The sequence below is a fragment of the Pongo abelii genome, chromosome 1 (assembly GCF_028885655.2).
Source record: "Pongo abelii isolate AG06213 chromosome 1, NHGRI_mPonAbe1-v2.0_pri, whole genome shotgun sequence".
Taxonomy (NCBI): Eukaryota; Metazoa; Chordata; class Mammalia; order Primates; family Hominidae; genus Pongo; species Pongo abelii.
In genome coordinates, this window is record NC_071985.2 from 45,738,252 (window position 1) to 45,753,130 (window position 14,879).

The following is a 14,879-nucleotide window of genomic DNA, read 5'->3' on the forward strand; positions in this document are numbered from 1 at the left end:
CTCCATTGTCCCAACAGACTTCATTTACAAAACACGAATTCAAAGATAAGAATTTCTTTCAAAGGTAAGAATTTCAAGATGACAACAGCACAACATTAAACCAAGTGCAGGGCCCTTCTGAGTGCCAGGCCCCATGCAACTGCTCAGGCAGCACGCCCAGGAAGCTGGCCCTGCATGGGAAATTGCACTCTTGTGAAGGGCTTCAGGTTCCTTTCATTTCCCCTGGAGAGTCAAAGAAGCATCGGAGATAAAAAGAAAAGGTTAGAGTTTTCTGGCTATGTTGTCATATTCTTCTGAAATGATCCTAACTCTTCAGGGTAGAAACAGACATCTATCTTCCCAGTCTGGAGCTGGGAATGCTGAAGGAAATGATTGGTAAGAGGAAAGGGAGGCCTGTTTACTTCCATTTCTCTGTAACTTCAGGGGAGCAGGACACCGGCTTATTGACTGAGAGTTTCTGGAAATATTTGCAAGTCAGTATAGGCCCTCAGCCCACAGGAAACCCAGAATTGACAATAAAGCCTGTCATAGTAAGGGGATGCTGAAGGAGAACAGATGCCAGAGGGACAGCAAGACCTCATCTTCCATTCACCATTAGAGGGTGGGGGCTTCTAGAGGGAAGGAGAGAACTTAGCAAACCTCTGTATTTTGTACTAAACAGTATCCTGAATGAAGACACAATCAATATAATATAGGTTTGGGTAATTAATTCATTTTATTTAACTAATTAAGGAATCAAAATGGGTTAGTTATCTTTGTTTGTTTGAGGCAGAGTCTTGCTATCGCCCAGGCTGGAATGCAGAGGCAAGAATATGGCTCACTGCAGCCTCCACCTCTTGGGCTCAAGTGATCCTCCCACCTCAGCCTCCTGAGTAGCTGGAACTACAGGCAAGCACCACCATGTCTAGGTAATTTTTGTATTTTTTGTAGAGATGGGGTTTTACCATGTTACCCAGGCTCGTCTTGAACGCCTGGGCTCAAGTCATCTGCCTGCCGTGGCCTCCCACAGAGCTGGGATTACAGGCGTGAGCCACTGTGCCTGGCCTTGGTTATCTTTATATCTACTTTTTCATCCTATCCTAATCTTGAAAAAATTTCCTCATATTTAGCATTATCGAGTGTATGAGATAAGACAATCAGTCAACATTTCCTGGCAACTAATGTGAGAAAACAAAACCATAAATGGAAAGAAAAAAATTAACATTCAATAAAAAATTTTTCATTGATTCATTTGCAAAAATTTCTTAAAACAAGAAATAAACAGAAAAGTTACCTATCTAAATATGAGACAATCTACAGTGCATTAATCATTCTTGATTTGGGAGAGTATGTAAGTGTGACTGGCTGATTGAGGTATCCAGCTTGTTGGTGTGTAAACAAGCAAGAGCTGCCTTAGGGCCCAGCGTGGTGGCTCACGCCTGTAATTCCAGCACTTTGGGAGGCCACAGCAGGTGGATCACCTGAGGTCAGGAGTTCGAGACCAGCCTAACCAACATGGTGAAACCCCGTCTCTACTAAAAATACAAAATTATCATGGTGGCAGGTGCCTGTAATCTCAGCTACTTGGGAAGCGAAGGCAGGAGAATTGCTTGAGCTTGGGAGGTGGAGGTTGCAGTGAGCCAAGATCATGCCATTGCACTCTAGCCTGGGTGACAAGACCAAAGCTCCATCTCAAAAAATAAAAAAGAGCTGGCTTAGTTTATTCCAGGACCTGCCCCCAACTGATATGTCGTCCCTCCCACCCTTACTGGGTGGCAGATGTCTTCATAACTTCTAATTTAGATCCCATAACTTTTCATCCCCTCTTAGTTATGAGAATTCTGTCATGCCAATGTTTAAGATTTTGTTCAGTCCATTTAAGCTTCATTCTCACATATGATACAAACTTCTCCTTACTTGACTATGGGATTGTCCTTTTGATGCGCTTGCTGCTGCCCTGGCTAACCCGGCTTGGTCATCAGTTACCAGACTGTCATGGTTCCCTCTGTGTGGCATGAATTTAAATGCTGTCCACTTGGTGGAGTGATGGTCTGTTTTCACTCACGACACTTCTGACACCAAATGTGTGGGATGTTCCCCCCAACAGCCGACCAATTTTCCAGCTTTCTGGACACCACTTGGGTGCCCTGCAATTCAATTCTTACACTAACCTGTCTCTCCTTATCTACAATAGATTGATTTATTTAACCCAAATATACATATAAAGTCATTTCAGAATTGCTAAGCCACGCCTCTGTGAGATACAAATTTAGCAACCAGAGTGCAGTTTTTGTATACAGCTCTTTGTGTCCTTATCTACAGTTACAAGTTAAAACATTGTTTTCCAACTTCAATTGTCAGTTCTTTTTTTCCCCATCCCTTTCAGTGAGTTGATATCATACATTTATAATACAATTAGATTCATTTGCCACAATTTGCATACCATCCTGGGTTCCCTTGACAGTCTGTTCATTTTTTAAAATTTGCATACAATAAAAGCCCCTTTGTCTAGTGTATAGTTCTTTTTTTTTCTTTTTTTTTTTTTTGAGACATTGTCTTTCTCTGTTGCCCAGGCTGGAGTGCAGTCCGCCTCCCTGGTTCAAGCGATTCTCCTGCCTCAGCCTCCTGAGTAGCTGGGACTACAGGCGCATACCACCATGCCAGGCTAATTTTTGTATTTTTACAAATATGAGAGACAGGGTTTACAAATTACAAATTAGAGACAGGTTTACAAATGTTAGAGACAGTAGAGACAGGGTTTCACCATGTTGTCCAGGACAGTCTCGATCTCCTGACCTCATGTTCCCCTGCCTTGGCCCCCCAAAGTGCTGGGATTATAGGCGTGAGCCACCGTGCCTGGCCATGTGTATAGTTCTTGTGTTTGCAAACGGATATTGTCATGTATCCACCACACAGTACCATACAGAACAGCTCCATCAGCCTAAAAATTCCCTTTGCAGCCCCTTTGTAGCAAACTTCCCTCCTTTTCTCAAACCTGGCAACAACTGATCTGTTCTTCATCCCTACAGTTTTGCCTTTTCCAGAATGGCATATAAATAGAATTGCCCAACATGTAGACTTTTAGGCCTAGCTTCTTTCACTTAGCAAATGGATTTAAGATATGTCTATATTATTGTGTGAACCAAGAGTTCATTTTTTACTATTGAGTATGGATAAACTCAAGGAATGGATATCAACAGTTTATCCAATCACCTGTTGAAGGATATCTGGGTTATTTCCAGTTTTTGGTAATTATGAATGAAGCTGCTATAAACAGTTATGTGCGAGTTTTTGTGTGAACATAAGTTTTCAGTTCACTTGGGTCGATTTCTAGTAGTGAAATGGCTGGGCCATATGATAAGTTATGCTTATAAGAAACTGCTGAACAGTTTTTCAGAGTGGCCCTGACGCTTTGCAATCCCATCAGCCACCAGTGAGAGTTCCTGTTCTTTTGCATCCTCACCTACATTTGGTTGCCCACACTTTTTTGTTTGTTTGTTTCTTTTGTTTTTTTGAGAGGGAGTCTCGCTCTGTCACCAGCCTGGAGTACAGTGGCACAATCTCGGCTTGCTGCAACCTCCACCTGCCAGGTTCAAGTGATTCTCCTGCTTCAGCCTCCTGAGTAGCTGGGATTACAGGGGCACACCACCATGCCTGGCTAATTTTGTATTTTTAGTAAAGATGGGCTATGTTGGCCAGGCTGGTCTAGAACTCCTGGCACCAAGTGATCTGCCCTCCTCTGCCTACCAAAGTGCTGGGATTACAGGCATGAGCCACTGCACCTGGCCTGCCTACACTCTTTAAAATGGAAATTGCCCACCCCACTCCATTCCAACTTCTTCCTTCCTTTTGACCTCTGCCTGGATTATACAATAATCTATACTCTTGCTTTGCAGCCTGTTGGTATTAATGAAGGTAATAATCTTAGACTACTGTGCACTACTTTCCTGCTTTCCTCACAGTTCTAGGAAGCAGTTTCAGCAAACATTCTTAGGCTGGTACAGGAGATAACCACACTCTGCTTGAGAAGAATTCCCTTCTGGAATTCCCAAACCTCTGCTTTTGTGTGGCCTCTTAGTTCCCTGCTCATCTCAGCCTCTTTTTAATCTAACCAGTGAATCCACTGAAGCACTAAGGTGATCACGGATCTGCACTAGACTCTGCAGTATCCTATGGGATAGACTACTCAATGTGGCTTTACGGCTGGGTACCTGGGTCTTCATTCATCAGGAAGGAGCTGAGTGCCAGGCCCCTGCTCAGAGTCCCTGCCTCCTAACTTGGCAGTTAGCACATTTTCATAGTCATTGGAGTCTTCATTTGACATCTCTTCTCTATGTTTCATCTGACTGTCCTCACTCTGTGTGAATGGCTGAAAGTCTGCATAATCCCCTGAAGCAAGGAATGTCCTTTTGACACATTGGACATGGGTCCCGGGATCATCTGTCTTGTCCTCGAAATGACCTATGTTTGAGGATGGCACATCTTTCTCAGCCTGCTGCTGGCTTCCACTGGGATCTGCTGCTGGAACATTTTCATAGTCTCTGCAGCACTGAAAAGCCACCCAGAGCTGCCTTTCCTGGATGGCACTGATATCCAACCCTGTCATGTTGACATAGTCATTTGAGATCTGAGAAGAACCTTCTCCATTGCTGAGTGAATCACTGTCCTCAGTTCCTGGAGAATACAAACTGGTGCAGTCACCAGCATCTCCACAGCCCTCATCTCTTTCCTCAGTAAACTCCATCTTCTGGGTACTGGGAAGAACAAAGAGATTTCTGGAAGCGCTTTTGGTAGAAGCTAGAGTCTCAGCAATCTCTTCTGCTGTGGGGACATTGACATAATCATGTAACTCCTCTGAAGAAATGCTTGTGCAGTCTCTGGAAGCTCTGACATTGACGCAGTGTGCCGAGGGAGTGAGGTTCCCACACATCTGGGGGACCATGGCGTTGTCATAGATACCCACTGCGTACTCCATGGCATGGATGTGGGCTGTATGCTCCTGGAAGGCATTGCCTGCTTGGGAGGGCTATGAAGAAGAAAAGGAAGCCAGTGGTCAGATGCAAGCAGAAATATGGACAAAGCCTTTCTTCTTGGAAAATACCACTGGCATAGTTAAAAAAAAAAAAAAAGAAAAGAAGAAGAAGAGCAACAGGGTAAATGTGACGATAAATTGCAACTGGTTTTTGGCCACAGTATGGGAATCAATTGGTGGGGGGGGGCGGGGGGGATGAAAATATTATCAACTGAAGAGCCCACTGAGAGGCAGTACAACATAGTGGCTAAAGGTGAGGCTTAGACTAAAGGTACAAATCCTAGCCTCACCACTTTGTGCCAAGTGAGTATGAGCACCTGACCTAATCTCTTGGTGTCTTCATTTCCTAATTTATAAAAAGAAGATTATCATAATATTTACATCGTAAGTTTGTTTTTATTTTTGTTTTTGAGAAGGAGTTTCGCTCTTGTCGCCCCAGCTGGAGTGCAGTAGAGCGATCTCAGCTCACTGCAATCTCTGCCTCCCGTGTTCAATTGATTCTCCCGCCTCAGCCTCCTGAGTAGCTGGGATTACAGGTGCCTCCTACCACTGCCCGGCTAATATTTTGTATTTTTAGTAGAGACAGTGTATGTTCTGTTACCGGGCAGCAGACACAAAAACTTGTTGATCCTATAACAACCTCATTTGATCAAACACTTTCTATATCAGCTACAGTGCTGAATGACTTACAGATATTTCTGCTCCTGAGGGTAATTGAAATAATTGACATAAGCCCTGGAAGTAATATCCAAAGCAGGTTTTTAAGTGTGTTTTGAGTACCAATGGCATTGTTGGAATATTTGCATACCCTCCTGAGGTGATCACTTTGAAGGGAGCAATATTCATTTGAATAAGCATGTTGTCATGTCTTTCTTTGTTAAAACAATCAATTGGCAGGGCATGGTGGCTCACACCTGTAATCTCAGCACTTTGGGAGGCCAAGGCAGGCAGATTGCTTGAGCTCAGGTGTTTGAGACCAGCCTGGGCAATATGGTGAAACCCCATCTCTACACAAAATACGAAAGTTAGCCAGGCGTGGTGGTGTGCGCCTGTGGTCCCAGCTACCTGGGGGGATGAGGTGGGAGGATCGCTTGAGCCCAGGAAGCAGAGGTTGGAGTGAGCAAAAAAAAAAAAAAAAAAAGAAATGCTGGGCACGGTGGATCATGCCTGTAATCTCAGCACTTTGGGAGGCCAAGGCGGGTGGATCAAAAGGTCAAGAGATTGAGACCATCCTGGCCAACATGGTGAAACCCCGTCTCTACTAAAAATACAAAAATTAGCTGGGTGTGGTGGCGCATGCCTGTAATCCCAGCTACTTGGGAGGCTGAGGCAGGAGAACTGCTTGAACCTGGGAAGCAGAAGTTGCAGTGAGCTGAGATCGCACCACTGCACTCCAGCCTGGGTGACAGAGCAAGACTCCATCTCAAAAAAAAAAAGAAAAAAAAATATATATACACCAATCAATTTCAGTTCTGACATTATGCACTTGAATATTGTACCCTGGTGCCCTTTTTATAACTCCAAGCACTTGCCTCTGTCCTTAATTTTTCTTTTTGGTATAGGAGATCCTGAGGCTAGCCTTCCCAATTTATTAATAGGACTGCAGGGCGAGTGCCAAAGGGCATGCTGTTTGTTTGCAGTGAAACCAGATCCAAGCCCTATAACTCTTTCCCCCGCAGTTCTTCTGCCAGAGACGTGTCATTCTCCCAAGAAGCTTGACTCTTACCACATGCTCCGGGCTCTCAGAATTTCTGGAGAGGAGGCTCTCAGTACTGAAAATGCGCATACTCCTTGACTCATGTCTCCCTGAAAGGACAGAGAACAAATCCTGAAGATGGCCAGTCCTCTGAGTGCTTCAGTCCAAATAATCCCTGCATCATGGATGAAGTGGGTTTGCATGGTGTCTGGAATTTCCAGCCTTGGGTCTGGTGTTCTCTCATGTTCTGAGGTCAGAGCTATGGGGATGACACTCTGAGAACCAGAAGCCCCTCAGCTTCTGTGGCGCTGGAGGATGCTATCACAGGGGTTGGGAGGCTGAGAAACAAGCTCCTGTGTGAGAACCTCCTCCCCGCCCCATCCTCTGCCTGTGATGCTGGCACCGAGTTCTCTTCCTTGGTGTCTTCCCCATGCCTGGGCACACTTGGCTTTCCTCTGCTGCCTTAACATTAAGAAAAAACAAAGCTCCCAGCCCAGATGACCCTCTGCTCCCTTTTTGGAGCCCTCCAGACCCTCCTGGAGTTGCAGCTGACAGTCTATCTATCCCATTCTCCCTGATACTCTCTGAAAGGCAAACAGGTTTGAGAACTTAAAGAAAATTGCTTCTGGAGGGTGAGAGGCACGTTCTGGGAGTAGAAGTTTGAACATCTGGACTCCATAGATTAGAAGGAAAAACCTACCCAGGTCTTCCTGTCGCCAAGGCAAGATGTCATAAATATTTTTGGCTCTTTGTCTGGTTTGTGGCAAAGTCAGCAAGGGCATTACGGTAACTCGGAGGTAAGGAACTTGTCCTGCAAGGCAATGAGAGAGATGGGAGTCATGGCGGGGGTCAGCCGCACACAGTGAAGGGACTCATGGGAACGAGATGGCCCTGAAAATGCTCCCCATCCTTGCCAGTTCTCACAAAAATACCCTTTCAGACTCGAGCTACAGGAATTTTCATTTGAGTGAGAGGAATAGGGGACTTGATGGACAGAACGTAAAGAGGAAACTGGACACAGGGGCACCAGGGCAATGTCTTTCCCAGGGGAACTCCATCAGCACTGGGCTTTTGGAGCCACAGCTCAGGATCTTGGGTGAGGCAATGGCCAATGTATCAGGTAAGAACTGAGGACTCCCCAGGCCAATAGTTTATCCCTGGTAAATAAGCTGGGCTTTAAATTCCAGGCTAGATTATTAATCCTACTGTGTCTCAACTCAGGACAAACAAGGGACTCACGCTTCTTCCGTTTATTCCAGTTCCACAAGATGCAGAAAACCGCAACGACCAGAAGGATGGCGAGGAGTCCCGCAAACCCAGAAAAGATGTTGCTGATCTGATCTTTATTTCTAGAAAAACAATCGAATGCCATGTGCTAGCTGTAGGAAGGTGGAGAGGCTGGAGGAGACATTTCCTTCAGGAGTTAGAGCCTGAAGATTTGGAATGGGAGCCGAGTGAAGGAAAGCCCAGGTGGGGTGTGGTGGAAGAGAGGGTTATCTCTGAATATCGACTTTATGGAGAGAGGGGACTTGGACAGGGGAGAAGGGAACTCTTCCTTTCAAATGCCTACTGGGTGCCAGGGGTTCACATGTGCAACTTATTTAATTTCTTTCTTTCTTTCTTTCTTTCTTCCTTCCTTCCATCCTTCCTTCCTTCCTTCCTTCCTTCCTTCCTTCCTTCCTTCCTTCCTTCCTTTCTTTTTCTTTCTTTCTTTCTTTTTCTTTCTTTCTTTCTTTCTTTCTTTCTTTCTTTCTTTCTTTCTTTCTTTCTTTCTTTCTTTCTTTCTTTCTTCCTTCCTTCCTTCCTTCCTTCCTTTCTTTTTCTTTCTTTCTTTCCTTCTTTCTTTCTTTCTTTTTTTAAGATGGAGTCTTTCTCTGTCGCCCAGGCTGGAGTGCAGTGGCATGATCTCAGCTCGCTGCAACCTCTGCCTCCTGGGTTCAAGCCATTCTCCTGCCTCAGCCTCCAGAGTAGCTGGGATTACAGGAGCGTGCCACAACGCCCAGCTAATTTTTGTATTTTTAGTAGAGATGGGGTTTTACCACATTGGTCAGGATGGTCTCAATCTCTTGACCTTGTGATCTGCCTGTCTTGGCCTCCCAAAGTGCTGGAATTACAGATGTGAGCCACCACGCCCAGCCTGTGAAACTTATTTAATCTTTACAACAATCCTATCACACTTTGTGGCCAAGTAACCTGAGCTTTAGACTCAGAAAGGTAAAGTAACGTGTCAGAGATCACCTAGGTAGGAAGGAGCAGAGAAGGAATGTGAATCTAGGTCTGTTTGCATCTAAAGACCATGCTCTTTCCACTCTGCCACACTGTCCTCCAAACCTGCAAAGTCAAAGTCATTTGGCCTTGCCCCTTCTCCTTCCCTACTCATGGGCTTCCTGGCTTGCTTGGAGGAGAGGATTAGCCAACGTACAATTAAGGAGTGGCTCTGTGACAGAGTCCAGCTTGCATGAACTTGAATAACGCACCCTCCCTCTCCCCCTGCACCAATTTGTGGAGCTGGTCTCCAAGCAACACGCTGCTGTTGTGTGAAGTTTAACCAATTCATGTTCTGTGCTGCCTTGCAATTCCCTGGCAGGGCTGGCGTCACTGCTCGGTTTTGCTTGGGTGTTGAAATGCGTCCAGATGATTACAACCCCAGATGGCTATGCCTAATGCAACAGGAAGCTGCCAACTGAAGTTACAGCGGGAATCAGGAACTGACGTGCTACCCCCAATTATTAGAAACCAGGGCATTTAACAGGGAAGGTTTTTGTCCCCTTGAGCTTTAGGCTTATTTATACAACTTTCTTTCTTTCTTTTTTTTTTTTTTTTTGAAACAGAGTTTCACTGTGTCACTCAGGCTGGAGTGCAGTGGCATGATCTTGGCTCACTGCAACCTCTGCCTCCTGGGTTCAAGCGATTCTCCTGCCTCAGTCTCCTGAGTGGCCGGGACTATAGACACACGCCACCACTCCCGGCTAATTTGTTTTTGTATTTTTATTAGAGATGGGATTTCACCATGTTGGTCAGGCTGGTCTTGAACTCCTGGCATCAAATGATCCGCCTGCCTCAGCCTCCCGAAGTGCTGGGATTACAGGTGTGAGCCACCGCGCCCAGCCCATCCAAGTTTCTAGTGAGCATTTCTAACCAGCTGCCTAACAGACAGCTCAAACCAAAACAGAGCTCCTGTTCTCTCCACATAAACCTGTTACTCCCCAGGTGTTTCCCATCATCTAGTGGCTTAGTCAAAAACCTTGGAGCAATTCTTGACTTGGAGCTCTTTTTCTTTCATGCCTCACTACCAGTCAACCAGCAGATCCTGACTGCATTACCCTGGGCATTTATCCCAAACCCAACCACCTCTTGCTCCTCTGTTGCCACCACTCAGGTCTAAGCCACTGTACATTTCACAGGAACCTTTGCAATAACTTTCCTGGTTGGTCTCCTTGCTTTAACTCTTGGCCTTAACATTTGTTGTCTTCACACAAAAACCAGTGTGATAATTCTAAACGGTAAATCAGATCACATCCCTCCTCTACTCATCACTCTCCCTGGCTTCGAGTGACTTAGAATAAAGTCTATAGTCCTTCCTCAGTGAGGACTTGACGGCACGATATGATCTGGCCTCTGCCTACCTCTGACCTTATTTCCTACCACTTTCCCTCTGACTTTGACTGCCAGGGTCCCTTGCCCATGCAGAGCACAGTTCTGTGTCAGACCTGCCACTCCCTCTCCCAGGAATCCTCCTCTCCCAGCTGTCTGCATGGCTGAGTCCCTCTCACTCAGGTCTCTTCTGAAATGTCAAATGTCATCTCCTCAGACACGTCTTCCATGTCCACACCCTATTACTTGCAGTCCCCTTGCTGTGCTCCACTTTTTCTTCATAACACTGATGACTGATTGATATATCTTTTTTTTGAGACGGAGTTTCGCTTTTGTTTCCCAGGCTGGAGTGCAATGGCATTATCTTGGCTCACAACAACCTCCCCCTCCCAGGTCCAAGCGATTCTTCTGCCTCAGCCTCCTGAGTAGCTGGGACTACAGGTGCGCACCACCACACCTGGCTAATTTTTGTATTTTTAGTAGAGATGGGGTTTCATCATATTCGTCAGGCTGGTCTCGAACTCCTGACTTCGGGTGATCTGCCCACCTTGGCCTCCCAAAGTGCTGGGATTACAGGCGTGAGCCACCGCGCCCAGCCTGATTGATTGATATTATACATTCACATGCTTATCTGTTTATCATTTTTTTATTAAAAAAAATTTTTGAGATGGTCTCCATGTGTTGCCCAGGCTGGTTTTGAACTCCTGGGCTCAATTGATCCTCCTGCCTTGGCCTACCAAAGTGCTTGGATTATAGGCATAAGCCACCATGTTCAGCTCTGCTCATTATTTGACTCTCCCACTTGACTATAATCTTCAGGAGGTTATGGACTTGTTTATCCTGTTCACCTAGTGCCTTAAACAGTGCTTGGTACTTAGTAGGGCCCTGATGAATATTTGTTAAATGAATGAATTAATAAACAAATGAATTAATATAGAAATAGTTTTAAATGTAGTACAGCCATTATGGAAAACACTATGGAGGTTCTTCAAAAATTAAAAATAGAACTACCAAGGCGGGGCATGGTGGCTCATGTCTGTAATCCCAGCACTTTGGGAGGCTGAGGTGGGCGGATCACCTGAGGTAGGGAGTTCAAGACCAGCCTGACCAACATGGAGAAACCCCTGACTCTACTAAAAATACAAAATTAGCCAGGCGTGGTGGCACATGCCTGTAATCCCAGCTACTCAGGAGGCTGAGGCAGGAGAATAGCTTGATCCTGGGAGGTGGAGGTTGCAGTGAGCCGAGATCACGCCACTGCACTCCAGCCTGGGCGACAGAGCGAGACTCCGTCTAAAAAAAAAAAAAAAAAATCGAAAAAATAAACAAAACAAAACAAAACAAAAAAAGTGTTGATGACTATAGTTAATAAAAATGTGTCATATTCTTGAAAATTGCTGAGAAATTTTAAGTATTCTCACCACAAAAGAAAATTGTGAAGTAATGTGTATCTCAATTAGTTTAATGTAGCTATTGTACAATGTATACATATTTCAAAACAACAGGCTATCATGATAAATATATATAATTTTGATTTGCCAATTAGAAATAAATAAAAATAAATGAAGAAATAGTTTTGGAGAGATGCTTCAGGCTTCTGATTCATTGCTCATCGATGCTCATATCTACCTGCAAGTGACATGTGTTTGCCATGATAATAACATTTATTTCCCCAAACGACTGCAATTTTATTTTATTTTTTGAGACAGTTTCACTTTTGTTGCCCAGGCTGGAGTACAATGACATGACACTGCAACCTCTGTTTCCCAGGTTCAAGTGATTCTCCTGCCTCAGCCTCCTGAGTAGCTGGGACTACAGGAGCATGCTACCACCCCCGGCTAATTTTTGTATTTTTAGTAGAGACGGGGTTTCACCATGTTGGCCAGGCTGGTCTTGAACTCCTGACCTCAGGTGATCTGCCCCACTTGGCCTCCCAAAGTGCTGTGGTTACAGGCATGAGCCACCGCGCCCGGTCAGCTACCAATGCTTTTAAAGTTTCAACTGTGGATGGATTTTTAATTTTGTTTGTATGAGATTGAAAGTAGTAGCAGTAATTTGTACCCATGATTAGTTCTGTAAGATTTTACGTCTTAAAGACGTATCTTTATTACATCTATCACTACATTTTTTATTCATGACAAATTTTTGGATCTCAAAACACATCCTTGGAAAACTCAGCCTTTTGTTTCTGTCATGGTGACACCTAGGAAAGATTGATGATAGGGTTCAGGGCCTCTGAGAAGTGAGAAATCCAACCAGTCTAAGCAACTAGCTTTAAGGACCAGTGTTATCACAGTTTTTCCTCTACCACAGTATCTTCTTTCTTTCCTCAATACCTTCCTTTCCCCCTGGCACCCCTGAGCAAATTCCTCCAAGCCTAGAGTTTGGTGGTTTAGTAGACCCGAGCCTGGGTGTTGAGAGGCGGCAGCACTGCTGTGTAAGAAGCTCCTAAGGGTGGACTAGGACCTTCTGCCTAAATCAGGGCAGGGTGGAGCTCACCACCCTGAGTCACTCACCTGTCCAGGCTGCGGGGAGTCACATGCAGAGTGCTGGACTCCGAGGTCCTCCCTCTGATTGTCGAAAGGGTTGGAGTGACACCATCCATTGTATCAGGAACCTTTACGATGCTCTCTGGCTTCAGCTTCTAAGTTTCTCTTAATCATAATCAGTTAGCCAGCATGTCTACCACTTCTCCCCACCCCCGCAACAAACTCCCTATCTTGTGTCTACCTCTGAAACATCAGGCCAAGTTGACCCAACATACAAAAGCAACAGGTTTGGTTCTACCTGGACGTGGCTAATGCCCACTGCAGGAGGTGCGATCTCATCCGGACGTGGTGCTTCCAAGTGAGGTGGCTCAGGCAGAATCTATGGCCTCTGCCTTCTGGTGGAAACATGAAGGGCACAGAGGGGGAAACTGCCAAGAGGCTCAGGAGAAGCTTCGTGAGAAGCTCATCTTCCTTCAACACCCAAAGCAGAGTGAAAAGAGCAAACCACTTTGCCAGAATGGAAACAGAGAGTCAGTCACCGGAAACGACACCACCAATGTGCTAATGAAGCACAGGGCACAGGAAACTCTGCTCAGCTCTTAATCTGCTAGAAGAAAACATATCTTCAACCCACCGTTCCCTGGGTTTGCCAGGTGCTCTGTGGTCTGTGATGAGTGTGATTAAAAATGGGGCAGGGTAGTAGAGAACTTGTGATTCTTCACCCTGAGTTTCTGAGACACTTAGAGTTTTATAAGTCTTCGGATTTACAGTGTTTTCTAAGCAAGTCTAAGGAGCACTGGAGGTTGCCTTTTAGAGTCAAATGCAGATCTCCAGGACCCTCTTCTGATTCAGTGGGTGGAGGGTGCAGAGGGGGCAGGCTTTGGATATTGATGCTTTCCAGGTGAATTTGATGGAGCATTCAGGTGATTTTGATGGAGCTCATCTGTGTTTCATGTTTTGGGAACCTCTGCTCTGGGAACTACCTTAAGAATAGAGGTTATGCTGGGTTAGCAGGACCCCTGCTCTCTCAAGGCAACCTTCCACAGCTCCTGGCTGCTGGTGATCTCCTGTTCTCAGGGCTCTTCTGAAGATCAGTCACAGTCTTACTTGTCACACACCTGTCTCAGAAGCTGAACAAGTTCATCCTTAAGAGCTACCCAAAGTGTTCCAAACTTTGAAGATTGTTCAAAATTTATTGCTAACTCCCCTCCCTTCTTGAGCCTACTAATCTCCAGAAACACTCTTTGCATCTTGGGAGAGTCCAAAGAGAAGGGGCCACTAAGACTGTTGTGAGGATGTGAAGAAGAACCTCTCTGATTGCACTTTCCACAAGGAAATGGATTCCCAGATGAATGGAAGGGCAGACCAGCAGTATCCTCCTAGATCCATGCCTCCCTCCCATCTCTTCCCAGTGGACATTGAGGTCCTCAGCTTTCCTGAGGTGGCAGCCCCTGGCCTGTCTGCATCCAGACTCTCACAGAGTCCCCAGGGGCTGCAGACTGGCCATGGCTGGCTTTCCAGGGAGCTTTATCATTCCAGGTCCTGGGCCCCTTCCCTCCCAGGAGCTTCACCTGGTAGGAAGCAGAAATGGCTCAGAGGCAGCTGGTGCTGGAGCTGGAACCTGGGTCTCTGCCCACTTCTCCTTTGGATCAGGTCTGAGTGGGAACTAGGACTACTCACAAGATCCATCATGCTGGTGGCAAGGACTGGGGTCCTGGGCCATTGGAACCAATAAGGGACTGTGTGTGAATCAGGACCTTGGAAGGCAGTACAAGGAAAGGGCACATGGAACCAAACCTCAGAACCATGACTGCTACTTAAAAAAAAAAAAAAAAAAATTTTTTTTTTTTTAAAGAACTTTTCCATTGCATGTGATCATTTCAGGGCCTCACTTATCTTATCTACCCAATCTGCTGCAGTTAGACCAATCTTCCCTCTGGTTGTCCGATTCTCTCCTGCCCCCACATCTCAGGGAAATCACCACCTCAGAGGCAGCTGCCCAGGTTACCTGCCCCAGGCTGCAGGTAAGTGCCAGGTTTCCAGGCCTTGGCTGTGCCTCTCATCCTGCTCTCCTTTCCTTCCCCATGGG

At 45.7% G+C, this 14,879-nt stretch overlaps 1 protein-coding gene across 1 annotated transcript; it reads right to left on the reverse strand.

The window, feature by feature from the left end:
• Positions 1-754: 754 nt before the first annotated feature.
• LAX1 (lymphocyte transmembrane adaptor 1) lies at positions 755-13,296 on the reverse strand. Its single transcript, XM_054522646.2, has 5 exons — positions 12,818-13,296; positions 7,947-8,056; positions 7,408-7,518; positions 6,738-6,817; positions 755-5,005 (listed from the first exon to the last, which is right to left on the reverse strand). Exons 1-5 carry the CDS (start codon positions 12,904-12,906, stop codon positions 4,199-4,201), a joined length of 1,197 nt encoding a protein of 398 aa, XP_054378621.1. The 5' UTR covers positions 12,907-13,296; the 3' UTR covers positions 755-4,198.
• Positions 13,297-14,879: the final 1,583 nt, after the last annotated feature.

What these genes read in the sequence shown, in the direction of transcription:
- LAX1 (XM_054522646.2), bottom strand. Translation starts at nt 12,906, where the DNA reads ATGGATGGTGTCACTCCAACCCTTTCGACAATCAGAGGGAGGACCTCG. An exon ending in CTGGAATAAACGGAAGAAGC is followed by an intron (nt 7,519 to 7,946) that starts GTGAGTCCCTTG and finishes ATTGCCTTGCAG; the next exon opens with GACAAGTTCCTTACCTCCGA. An exon ending in TTGGCGACAGGAAGACCTGG is followed by an intron (nt 6,818 to 7,407) that starts GTAGGTTTTTCC and finishes CTGTCCTTTCAG; the next exon opens with GGAGACATGAGTCAAGGAGT.